This window comes from Sphaerodactylus townsendi, linkage group LG03, assembly GCF_021028975.2.
Source record: "Sphaerodactylus townsendi isolate TG3544 linkage group LG03, MPM_Stown_v2.3, whole genome shotgun sequence".
In the NCBI taxonomy this organism is placed as follows: domain Eukaryota; kingdom Metazoa; phylum Chordata; class Lepidosauria; order Squamata; family Sphaerodactylidae; genus Sphaerodactylus; species Sphaerodactylus townsendi.
Genome location: NC_059427.1, coordinates 21,551,637 through 21,563,927, shown reverse-complemented (window position 1 = coordinate 21,563,927; position 12,291 = coordinate 21,551,637). Strand labels below are relative to the sequence as shown.

Sequence of the window (12,291 nt, the reverse complement as noted above, 5' to 3'; positions counted from 1 at the left end):
GTTTTCTTTTAGAACTATGGTCAATAGTTGTGTGTTTCATATGTAACACAAGGAATACAGAGATTGTTCAATCTGCAAGAGAACGAGAATGCTGAAAAAGGGTGGAGATTCCAATTCTTAAACACACAGAAATATATACATATTTAAAGGGGCAAATATAGAAACGCATTTCTGAAGTTCCAAACCAAAACTAGACATACCCTTTCATGTTTATAATTATCTAAATACAGAGATCCCTCATCATCGAGAGGGTGTTTCCAAGTAACTGTGCTTACAATTGTGGTCTATGTGAAGCTTTGCTCAAACACCCATTGGCACACATAAAGGCATACATATTAAATATACATTTTTCACCTGCTCAGAAAAAAAATCAGATGTGTCTCTCTCCGGATCCTTCCTTCCTTTCAACAAGATCCATTGCTAGATCCAGGTTTTCCCTGGTGTCTGTTTCAATTGATCTCCAATTAGAGCCAAGTTTCCCCCTTTTTTCTAATGCTGACATTTGACTAAGCTTATTTAGCAAGATCCCCCCCCCCCCACAAGCTATTGACAACAGTTTTATGAGGAACAAAACTTATAATTAATGCAGTGAGATCATTCACTGTGGTAAGAATGAACCTTCTCCTATACCAGAGTCACAGTAGAAATGGCGCAGACTTAGGAAAGACTTTGATTCCTGCCAGATATGGCTATTTTGTGACAATTCCTTCAACAAGCCTGTACCATTAGGCACACGAGCAGTTTTAGTGTTTTAACTTTGTATCTTCCTTCAATACTTGATTCAGTTTTTTGGGTGAACCCTGAGTGGAATTAACAGGAGGATATAATTGGAAGTGGCAACAAGGACATCATTTCCTGTGTTAAGACAATAGGTGCATTCAGGCTGCACAGGTAAAGGCAGTGTTTGTGAGGTAGCGGATTACCTTTCCTTTTATGAAGATCCCAGGTTTATCTGAATATGCATTCACAGCATTTGAAAAAGTGGGCTCTAATTCACAAAAATTATGCTGGAATAAAATTTTGTTAAATCTTTAAGGTGTCCCAAAATACCGGTTTATTTTTGCTGCAAAATAGTAACCTAGCTACCCCTCTGGAATATGTAAATGTTTCTGTCCTGACACACCCTAGGCTGGGTCTTGAAGCACCTCATATAGTCAATCAGTGACTGTCACATTACATCATGGAAAACAAGACTTAAAAAATCTGATTGGACGGATCCTCTTTGGGCACCTTTGATGAGCCCTCTTGGAAATGTCCCTTCCGGTGTTTCTTGTAGGCTATCTTTGATTTGTAGTCTTTACCACACTCGCTACATTTAAGTGGTTTCTCTTCTCTGTGGATTCTCAGGTGATTCTTAAGAATTGCGCTGGTGGTGAGTCCTTTGCCACAAAGAGAGCAGCTAAAGGGTCTCTTGTGGACCTTTTCGTGTTTATGAAGGTGGGACTTTGATTTGAAATGTTTCCCACATTCAGTGCATGGATAGGGACGGAGGTCTGTATGAGTTATCAGATGCCTGATAAGGTATTTGGTTTTGTGAAACATTTTTCCACACTCTTCACACTGATATGACCTCTCTGATGTGTGGGTTCTCTCATGTTTATCGAGGGAATATCTGTCTCTGCAAGTTTTCTCGCAGTAAGAACAAGTATGCTTTTGTTGGCCTTGAAGGCTCGAGTGAGTTGAGCTACCGTTGCAGGGTGCATCTCCATCTAATGCTGGAATGGGATTTACCCCTTCACAGTCTAATGCTTTAGAGGGATTTTCTTCTACATGGACACTCTGGCATCTAGCAAGCGGGGAGCCATCTGCACTCTTGGTGCACTCAACAGGGGTTTCTTCCACATGGTGTCCAAAAAGAGTTGAGCTGCCAGACCAGTTGTTGGAGTTTTCATCTGTATCGCTTGCCTGGTCTATTGCCAGGGCTGAGCCATCAACTTGATCTTTCCCACTGCTGGGAGAAAGATGTCTACTCAAGTGCCTGTCCTGATGTCTATAGAAGGAATATTTTGTTGCAAAGGCTTTTCCACAGACAGAGCACTGGTAGGATTTTGTCTCCAAGTGGATACGCATGTGTCGTTGGAGGAAATGTTTGGTCCTGAAGGTTTTATAGCAGAAAAGACATTTATGGGCCTTTCCTTTCACATGGATTTCTTGATGGTGAGTGAGAGAATATCTGTAGGGGAAGGCTTTCCCGCAGACATTACACTGATAAGGCTTTTCCATCAGGTGCCGTTGCAGGTGCTTCGAGAGGGATGTTTCGGTGGTAAACCCTTTTCCGCAGTAAGAACATTTATGCGGACAGGCTTTTCCTTTTGTGTGGGTTGTTTCATGAAGAGCTAGACTGTATCTGTAGGGAAAGGTTTTCCCACAGATGGTACAGTTATAGGGTCTTCTGTCTGCATGGATGCGCTGATGCCAGGTGAGATAATACTGGGTTGCGTAAGACTTCTCACAGCTACCACACTGATAGGGCTTTCCTTCCTGGTGTCCTTCTTGTTGATGAGCATGGGGTAGCTTTCTTTCTTCAATCGTTTCCTCACTGTCAGCATTGTCAGATGTTCCCTCTTTAATGTGCATACTCTGATGATTAGCAAAACACTGACTGTCCCCGAAGATCTTCCCGCAGTCAGGAGACCTTTGGAGCATTTCTTCCACTTCAGCCTCTGGCTGGGATAAACGGGCTCCAAGTGGTTTTCCACAAGCAGACTCTGTATGGCGTTGCATTTCTGTGTGGATATCTGGATCTTGTACTTCCACCTTCAAGATCTCCCCTTGGTCAGGCTGTAGACTTTGTTGCTCCTTCATGTGGTTTCTCTGGTGATTCACAAAACGTCTTTCAACCTTGAAACACTTTCCACAATCAGGACACTTGTAAAGGGATTCCTCTGGGTCACTTCCCTCCTGGTTCAGAGATTTACGAAGTTTCTCTTTTTGGTGGATGCGCCGATGGTTAGCCAGGCTTCTCTTACACACAAAGCTCCTCTCACATTCTGGGCACTGAAAAGGATCTTGTAGAGTCTGGTGAGTGATTAGGGACAGTTTCTCTTGATAGCATTTGCCGCAGTCCAGACACTGACGGAAACCTCCTCCCCCATGGATCTTTGTCTGGTGCATACTGAGATCTTCCTCGCCGAGAAAGCTTTTCCCACAGTCCAGGCATTCGGAGAGATAGGCTCCTGAATGGGCATTGATCAGATGTTTAACAAGATACCGCTGTTTTATGTAGCTTCTGTCACAGGCAGGACACTGGAATCGTACTTCATCGGCGTGAGTCCTCCGATGCTTGGTGAAAGAGGCGCTCTTCTGGAAGCTTTCCCCACACTCAGGGCATTCGTAAGGTTCCTTTCCCGAATGGGAGGTTTTCAGGCGTCTCTTCACACGGGTCCCAGTGTTTGATTTTTTAAGGAAACTTTTTGTACGGGGGGCCCAATCGTCGAGTTTAGTCTTGTTGTGGATTGTTTCCACATGCCTGTTAAGTGTTGATTTCCTGTGATAGCCGTTCCTACAATGGGGGCACACAAACAGATTATTCTCTGGGTCCGTTCTTGACTTCCTCTTTCTGCTCTTAAGGAGTCCTTTGTCGTTTTCACTTGTCACACTGAACTGTATCCTTGTGCTGTCCTGCAGCTGTACCGGCTGCTGATTCTGCCGAGACTCACAGTTTTCTTGCTGCAACTCACAGTTGCCCAGCAAAGCTGCCCGAGGCTTTGTTATCCTCAGACCTTCTGGCTTAACATTCCTCTCTTCCTCTTTCTCACTTGACGATTCGTTATCTGCCGGGATAAGGACAGAAAAAGTCAGTCCCCTAAGCAGGCAGGGAGAGGATGCAGGAAACCTCAATAATGCACTCACTCACAAAAATACCCATGAAAATGGATTGCACACAACCTCTGTGTTGGCTGCCGCACAAAAGAGCCACCCCCCATCTCAAGCCTGAATAAGGATCTTCATTTCTTCATTCACTACAGCTGCTAATGTCTCAGCATGATCCACCTGTTACGAGTGTAAGATGTACCTTTGTATTATCTTGGTACTGTCCTATTGAATTCACTTAATGTGTCTCATATGAAACCAATGTTCTATCTCCGTGCTCCTTGCCAATAACTCCAATGAAACTGCCTTCAAGATAACAAGATTCTGTGCGATGGCATGTTCTATCAGGCAGAAAATTGTGGTTCAGTTTTAACGACCCAGTATTTAATTTTATATTTTAATCACTGTAGATTGAACTACGGTGCCCAGAACAGTACACAATATTCCAGGTGTGGTCTAACCAATGCAGAATAGAGAGGTATAACTACATCCATCGATCTAGACACTATACTCCTATTGATACAGCCCAGAATCACATTGGCTTTTTTGGCTGCTGCATCACACTGCTGACTCATGTTCAGTTTGTGGTCTGCTAAGACTCCCAGATCCCTTTCACATGTAGTGTTGTCAAGCCAGGTGTCACCCATCCTATATCTGTACATTTCATTTTTTCTGCCTAAGTATAGTCTCTTACATTTATTTCTGTTGAAATTAATTTGTTTATTTTTGCCCAGCTCTCTAACCAGGTAATTTTGAATTCTGACTCTGTCCTCTGGGGTATTAGCTACCCCTCCTAATTTGTTGTCCTCTGCAAATTTGATTAGCATTCCCTCAATTCCATCATCCAAGTCATTGACAAAAAATATTGAATAGCGCTGGACCCAGGACAGAACCCTATGGCACCCCACTAGTCACTTCTCTCCAAGATGAAGATGAGCCATTAATGAGCAACCGTTGAGTTCGCTCAGTCAACCAATTACAAATCCATCTTAATAGTAGCATTGTCTAGTCCACATTTCACTAGCTTACTTGCAAGAATATTACGGGGCACCTTGTCAAAAGCTTTGCTAAAACCAAGGTATGCTACGTCCACAGCGTTCCCTTCGTCGTCCAAGCTTTTGAAAAGGTCATGGCTTTTTAATAGTGACTTAAGAGGACATTATTGACCTCCATGCCAGGAATAGCTTCAGTTACCTATTTCCACGCCTTACGTCTCTATTAAAAGGGTAGGATATTTTTCTCCAGGCCTGTTGGCAACTCCTCTAATTAACTGCCCATCACTCCTCCCCACCTCATGGCATAGAAAGGTGTTCTATCTGGCCCCAAAGACACAATTGTGTAGGCAGCTCTGAGCGAGGCCTTCTACAAAGATGCCAGTCCTCCTAACCTGAAGAAGATGAGTCTGAACTGGGCACGCTCACTGGGCTCCGGTAGGAATTCCACCACGTCCCTGGCTCTGGACTCCTGGTCAGCTGTGGTTTAGCTGGCTGATCCTCAGCACCGTCGTTGGAACTCGGGACTTCTGGGGCCCAGGCCTGTGGCTCTGGCTCCACATGGGCCAGCAGTTCAGATTTGTGGACTGGAAATCCTGCTTGGAGTTGAAGAGGAGGGGCTGAAAGAAGAGGAAAGCAAGTGAATGAGTTATCAAATCAATTCTTCTGTGTGAAAGAAGAAATAGAGCAGAAGACCAGTTCTCTGAGAGAGCTGAGCAAGGGGGTCACCTTCCACAAACCCCCAATTGCTGCTTTTTTAAACAGCATAAACACAATTGACATTAACAGGCAGTTAAGACCCCAGCCAGAGCACTGAAAAACAGCAGAGGATATTTAGCAGCTTAAAATGATCCTTACTGAATAGCCCTCAGACTAGAAGGACAAGAGTCTGGATTTATACCCCACCTCTCTCTCCTGTAAGAAGTCTCAAACAGGCTTACAAACTCCTTCCCCTTGCTCTCCCCTCTTCAGACTCTTCAAATCGTCTCACCCCATAGTGTCCTTTTACTTCCTCTGCGTTCGGCAGAGGCCAACTTGCTGGTGGTCCCCAGCCCCTTGATGATGCGGCTGGCCTCTACCTGGGCCAGGGCTTTTACAGCCCTGGCCCCTGCCTGGTGGAACACTCTTACCACCAGTTGTCCGGGCCCAGTGGGATTCCTTTGAGTGAGTTCCGCATGAGTGCCTGCAAGGACCTCGTGATGGTTCCACTCGGGCGGCGAGGGGCCTCGCCTGGATGTGCCTCCCTTCTTTTTTTTTTCCCCTCTTTTTTAAGCATTCCTGGGCCCCCCTGAATCTATGTACCCTCAGCTCTCTGGGTTTGTTTTTTCCAGGGTGGGCTTCGGCTATATTGTATGAAGTTTATGCTGGACGCTGTAAATTTAGCAGTTTCAAATGATCCTCATTGTTTTAACTGGGTTTTAATGTAGATGGTTTTACAAGAGGATGCGTTCATACCCCACCTAGATCTCTTCTCGGGAGGGGCAAACAGGTATATAAAATTGATTATAAATAAATAAATAAATAACAGACACCTTGTAAGACAGGTGGGGCTGAGAGAGTTCTTGACAGAACTGTGACTGGCCCAAGGTCATCCAGCGGGAATGTAGGAGTGTGGAATAAAACCTAGTTCACCAGATAAGACTCTGCCGCTCATGTTGAGCAGTAGGAAAGCAAATCCAGTTCACCAGATAAGAGTCAGCCGCTTTTAACCACACCACCACACTGGCTCCTAAGAAGCAGGGTGCAGGAAATCACAATAATGCACTCACTCATTCACTACAGCTGCTAATGTCTCAGCATGATCCACCTGTTATGAGTGCAAGGAGTACCTTTGTATCATCTTGGTACTGTCCTATTGAATTCTCTCAATGTGTCTCATATGAAACCACTGTTCTATCTCCGTGCTCCTTGCCAATGGCTCCAATGGCTCCAATGAAACTGCCTTCAAGATAACAAGATTCTGTGCGGTGACATGCTCCTTCAGGCAGAAAATTGTGGTTCAGTTTTAACAACTCAGTATTTAATTTATATTTTAATCTATGTAGATTACTGATACTGAGTACTGTTTAAGACGATCATTGCAGACTATGCATCATCAATGTGTATCGTGCGCTCATCTTGAATCATAATAAAGACTAATGTGTTAATGTCTGATGGTATCTTTTGTGCCTACATCCCATATTACTCCTACCCCATGCATCTATCAGTGGGTGAGAGCAGCTTGCAACTACTTTGAATCGAGTGGGTACTTTTTCATTGGTTCCTCCCTTTCTACCTTCTCCCCACAGCCCCGTCAATTGATCTCAAGAGTAGAAATGTAATTGTTTTCAACAAAAACTGCACATGGATCTGATGAAGTGAACCCTGACTCACAAATAAGCATTGATCTCCAAGGCGTTGCTATTTAATCCTGGGAAAGCAGCCGCCACGTATTGTGTGTGTTAGGTAGGATAGCCAACTGCCAGGAGAAAATATGTTGTGGCTGATTAACACTGGCTTTAGAGGACATTATTTTACCTACGCAGCAGTGGCATAGTGGCTAAGAGCAGTGGCTAAAAGCAGGTGAACTCTGATCTGGAGGAATCGGGTTTGATTCCCTGCTCTGCCACTTGAGTTGTTGAGGCTTATCTGGGGAATTCAGATTAGCCTGTGCACTCCCACACACGCCAGCTGGGTGACTTTGGGATAGTCACAGCTTTTCAGAGCTCTCTCAGCCCCACCTACCTCACAGGGTGTTTGTTGTGAAGGGGGAAGAGTAAGGAGATTGTAAGGCCCTTTGAGTCTCCTACAGGAGAGAAAAGGGGGATATAAATCCAAACTCTTCTTCTTCCTCCATGCCAGGAAGATCTTCAGCTACCCATTTCCACACCTTAAGTCTCTATTAAAGGGTAGGATATTTTTCTCCAGACCTGTTGGCAACTCCTCTCATTAACTGCCCATCACTTCCCCCCACCTCATGGAGTAAAAAGCTGTTCTATCTGGCCCCAAAGACACAACTGTGCAGCCAGCTCTGAGTGAAGTCTTCTACAAAGATGCCAGTCTTCCTAACCTGAAGAAGATGAGTCTGAACTGGGCACTCTCACAGGGCTCTGGTAGGGATACCACCACATCCCTGGCTCTGGACTTCTGGCCAGCTGAAGTTTAGCCGGCTGGTCCTCAGCGCCATCATTGGACCTCTGGACTTCCGGGGCCCAGGCCTGTGGTTCTGGCTCCAGACGGGTCAGCAGTTCAGAATTGTGGACTGGAAATCCTGCTTGGAGTTGAAGTGGAGAGGCTGAAAGAAGAGGAAACGCAAGTGAATGACTGGCCCAAAGTCACCCAGCAAGCTTCACGTGAAGGAGTGGGAAAACAAATCCAGTTCATCAGATAAGAGTCCGCCACTCTTAACCGCTACACCACACCGGGTCCTAAGAAGCAGATCATGAGAACAATGTAAGGAAATCCAGCCCAGGTTCTTAACTTTGTGATAGGGCGGTGCAGATTCTCTGCATTCTCTGGTGTGGCCTGCCACTGGTGGGGAAGGTCAGGCAGGCTCCCACACTTTTATCCCTCCATAAAATATGTGAAGGAGAAGAAGAAGAGTTGGATTTATATCCCCCCTTTCTCTCCTGTAGGAGACTCAAAGGGGCTGACAATCTCCTTGCCCTTCCCCCCTCACAACAAACACCCTGTGAGGTAGGTGGGGCTGAGAGAGCTCCGAGAAGCTGTGACTAGCCCAAGGTCACCCAGCTGGCATGTGTGGGAGTGCCAGCCGGACCTGCTGACAACCCTAATACGAATATGCCCTCGTGAAGCCTTAACTCGGGTTTTCTCAATAATGCAACTTCCAGAGTTCCTCAGAAAGATGAAAAACAGTTCTGGGGCCTGCAGTAAAAAATGTGAAAGACTGGATCAAGGAATTTGATAGTGTGACACAATTCTTCCCTGGGCCTACCCCACCTTTCCTTTGCCATGAACAGCTATGTCTGTGTTTCGCCTGCCTTTGAATCTGAATGTTAATAAACGCAAACAGAGGCAACTGCAGAGATTAATCAGCCAAAACTGGAAAGCCCGGGAAGGGTTATAGGCCAGTGGTAGGATTCAAATAATTTAATAACCGTTTCCGAAAGGTCTCAGGGTTTGGATTACAACCATTCTCTGAACTAGACAAAAAAAAATAGCTACCGAATAGGTGCGAATAGCCTGAATCCCACCACTGGTTATGGCTGATTACCGTGTTTCCCCGAAAATAAGTGTCTTATATTAATTTTTGCACCCAAAGATGCGCTATGTCTTATTTTCCGGGGATGCCTTATATTTCACACTTCAGCAAAACCTCTACTATGTCTTATTTTCCGGGGATGTCTTATATTCAGGGAAACACGGTAGGAACCAATGCAAGACCCCCGGTTGCATATAAGCAGCAGTGGAGTAGGAGGTTAAGAGCTCACATATCTAATCTGGAGGAACCGAGTTTGATTCCCAGCTCTGCCACCTGAGCTGTGGAGGCTTATCTGGGGAATTCAGATTAGCCTGTGCACTCCCACACACGCCAGCTGGGTGACCTTGGGCTAGTCACAGCTTCTCGGAGCTCTCTCAGCCCCACCTACCTCACAGGGTGTTTGTTGGGAGAGGGGAAGGGCAAGGAGATTGTAAGCCCCTTTGAGTCTCCTGCAGGAGAGAAAGGGGGGATATAAATCCAAACTCTTCTTCTTCTTAACCAGAGGCAGACACGCAGAGGCCAAACTTCTCTGGCCCACCCAAAGGAGAGAGAACATGCCAGGCCAGAGAAGGGAATAAAAATGTGGTTGATTTTCCTGTAACCTTCATCTGCTGCTATAAACACTATTTTTCTTTGTTAGTGCCTATTGGCTGGTGTTGTTGCTAATAAGCCTCTTTTCACCCTGAAAGACCCCTCTTCTATTCATTGTCTCCAAGTCCAGAAGAATCTCTGCCATTTGCTCGGAGGGTGGTGGTGGTGGTGGGGGGAAGCTCTGGCAAAACAAGATGCCTTAAAAATCAACAGACTTATCTTTAAGGTGTCAGAAGACTTCTTTTTGGTTTCTGATGCCACAGGCTAACATAGCGACCCCTCCCACAATTTATAGCCAGGGCGTGTATGCATAGCCCTTAAAGAATAGTTTGTTCCTCACCCATAGAGGGGAGTGTTTCGTTGCTATCTTGCATGACATTCTGATAGAGGCTTTCTTGATCTGCGGCCAGGAGATACTGTTGTCCGTCAGCAGACAGAGCGACCACCTGCTGATTGGCTTCCAGGACCTGAAACGAGGGAAACAAACCTTCCAAGTTCACTCAGAAGTGCCTGAGGCCTAGAGGTGGAATGCAAGAATTTCACCTCCCCCAGACTTTCAATACAGCTCCCCCCTGGGGAGAGGGAGAGATCAACTGATTTACCTGAGCAGACTGGGCTATTTCGGCTGATCTCACCTGGATTTTATCTGGAAAGTGAGAGAAAAAAACAGTGCAACAATTTCAATTAAAAGAAGAAGAAGCAAAAGTATAGACACAAGGTCTAGTCTGTGCCCAGTTGGAAAGATGACGCTTGGATTTGCTCAATTCCTTTTCTGAAGAATGAATCTGTACTTGACCTGACTTAAGGAAAATCAATTTCTTTAGAGGGATCCCGTCTCCTCTGGGGCCCCTCCCTGTAGACCTTTGTTCTACTCTCCCCCATCCCCCCACAGTTCTGTAAAGTCCTTGACTTTTAACCCCTTAGTTCTCATCTCCAGTAGTAACAAAACAAATTCTGGCTTCCATTTTCCCCCTCAAGCTCGCAGCCAATTCCCTCATCCAAATAAATTGTTGAACAAATTGTAGAATTGCCCCCACACACACACACACGCACAGTAGTTCCTCTGTGTCTCATGTAAAGTCTTCTGATCTGAGTTACCGCTCTGCCTGGAATACCAGAAGAGTACTGTGGGCATGTGCAAAGTGCCTTCCACCTCCCCTATGCAACCAGCCCATGGTACATTTCCAAAATGGAGACCCAGGGCTCTATCCAGACTAAATCCATATAAAACTTTGCCATAAAACCAATCTAAGACTATATCTCCTTTGGGGAAATTCAGAGGGGCATAGGTGCCTCAATTTCTCTCTTCCTGTGAATTACTTGAACACACACTCCCCTTATTAGAAATTAACAACTGATTGCAAAACAGTTGGAATGCTCTGGAATTGCTGGACTCAACTTCTCAAAATCTCTTTTATTTACACTATAATATCACATTAAACTACCATTAAAATGAACTCCCTTCACAAATGCATGTCATTAAAACATTTGTAAAACAATGTAGGGATGTAGTTATATCATAATTGCTCTTATCAGTAGTTTGTCTCTCCTTTATGATATTAGTAAGGCTTATTATATATTACATTTTACATCGAGGAACGGTGTAATATTATATATGGGCAGCCACCTCATTCTCCTTCCTCATATATCTTCCACCACTTCTCCCATTTATTATGATTTTACCATATTTTTCTCGTCATAACTTGTTCTGAAACCTTCCAAAACATGCTTTTAATATTTTTTTTTTGCAAAGCCCTCATTTGACTGCAATGGAGTCTTCAGAAACAGGCACAATTTATCACATTAACATCTACCTTTCCCCACCTGTCTATTTCCTCTGCATGGTCAAACATTAGATCTCAGCAGCAAATCTATCTTTTTTGGTATCCTAGGCAGCTCTGAAGGAATAAATTCTACCAGCTTTCAATCTGAAGCCAATTCAGCCAGAGAAACCAGGGGCCCTGGGCCAGGGAGAATAACTGAGGTTTCTGGGACAACTTTGAAATATGGATTTATTGTTTTTTAAGCACCAGCAGAATTAGGGCTTGAACAAATAAGAATCAGTGTAAGAGAATCCATGAGCCATGAGTGAATAATCTCGTTTTACTGCAAAAATGACCTCATACTTGCAAAACTAAAGTGGGTAGCGCATGGGCAAAGAGAATAATGGAAGAACTTGTGTGTGTGTGGGGGGGGTACTTTCTCCACGTCTGGATTCTGGTCTGGGGCCACCAGCGATGACCCCTAATAAACAATTCCGGGATCCCTTTGAGAGGGCGGACTTCTGCTTTTCAGGCTTGGAAACCTGATTCACGGGATCGAGTCGTTTGTTTAGCTAACTCCTGCCGAAGATCTCCGACGGGGAGCGCTCCAAGAGCTTTGGGTGGGATGGGGGGAAAAGAGACTCAACTTTTCTCCAAGTTCAGCCTCCGTCTGGTGATCGACACCCCCCCCCCCTTACCCCTCCCGGCCGCTTCTGAAGCCCTTACCGGTGCAGGGCGGCAGCAGTTCGGGTCCGACGAAGAGAGAGAGCTTCCCGAGGTCATCGCAGGTGTCCTCGGACAGGATCTCGTCGATCATGAAAGTCTTGTATCGCCGCCTGGCTGTTTCTAGCTGCCCGGGGGGAGCCAGGCTCTGCTCCGCTTGGCAGTGCATCGTGGCTGGCACGGAGGGAGAAGTGGGGGAGGCGGCTGG

General features: G+C 45.4%; 1 protein-coding gene across 1 annotated transcript in view; it reads right to left on the bottom strand.

The window, feature by feature from the left end:
• Positions 1-201: 201 nt before the first annotated feature.
• Positions 202-12,291, bottom strand: part of LOC125427745 (zinc finger protein 585A-like) — a 24,198-nt gene continuing 12,108 nt past the window's right edge. The window contains exons 2-7 of the mRNA XM_048487300.1: positions 12,087-12,257; positions 10,200-10,243; positions 9,938-10,064; positions 7,855-8,079; positions 5,201-5,425; positions 202-3,773 (exon numbers count right to left, since the gene is read on the bottom strand). Of these exons, the coding sequence (XP_048343257.1) occupies positions 1,195-3,773; positions 5,201-5,425; positions 7,855-8,079; positions 9,938-10,064; positions 10,200-10,243; positions 12,087-12,257 (3,371 nt within the window). The 3' untranslated portion in view covers positions 202-1,194. The remainder of the gene's footprint in view (positions 3,774-5,200; positions 5,426-7,854; positions 8,080-9,937; positions 10,065-10,199; positions 10,244-12,086; positions 12,258-12,291) is intronic.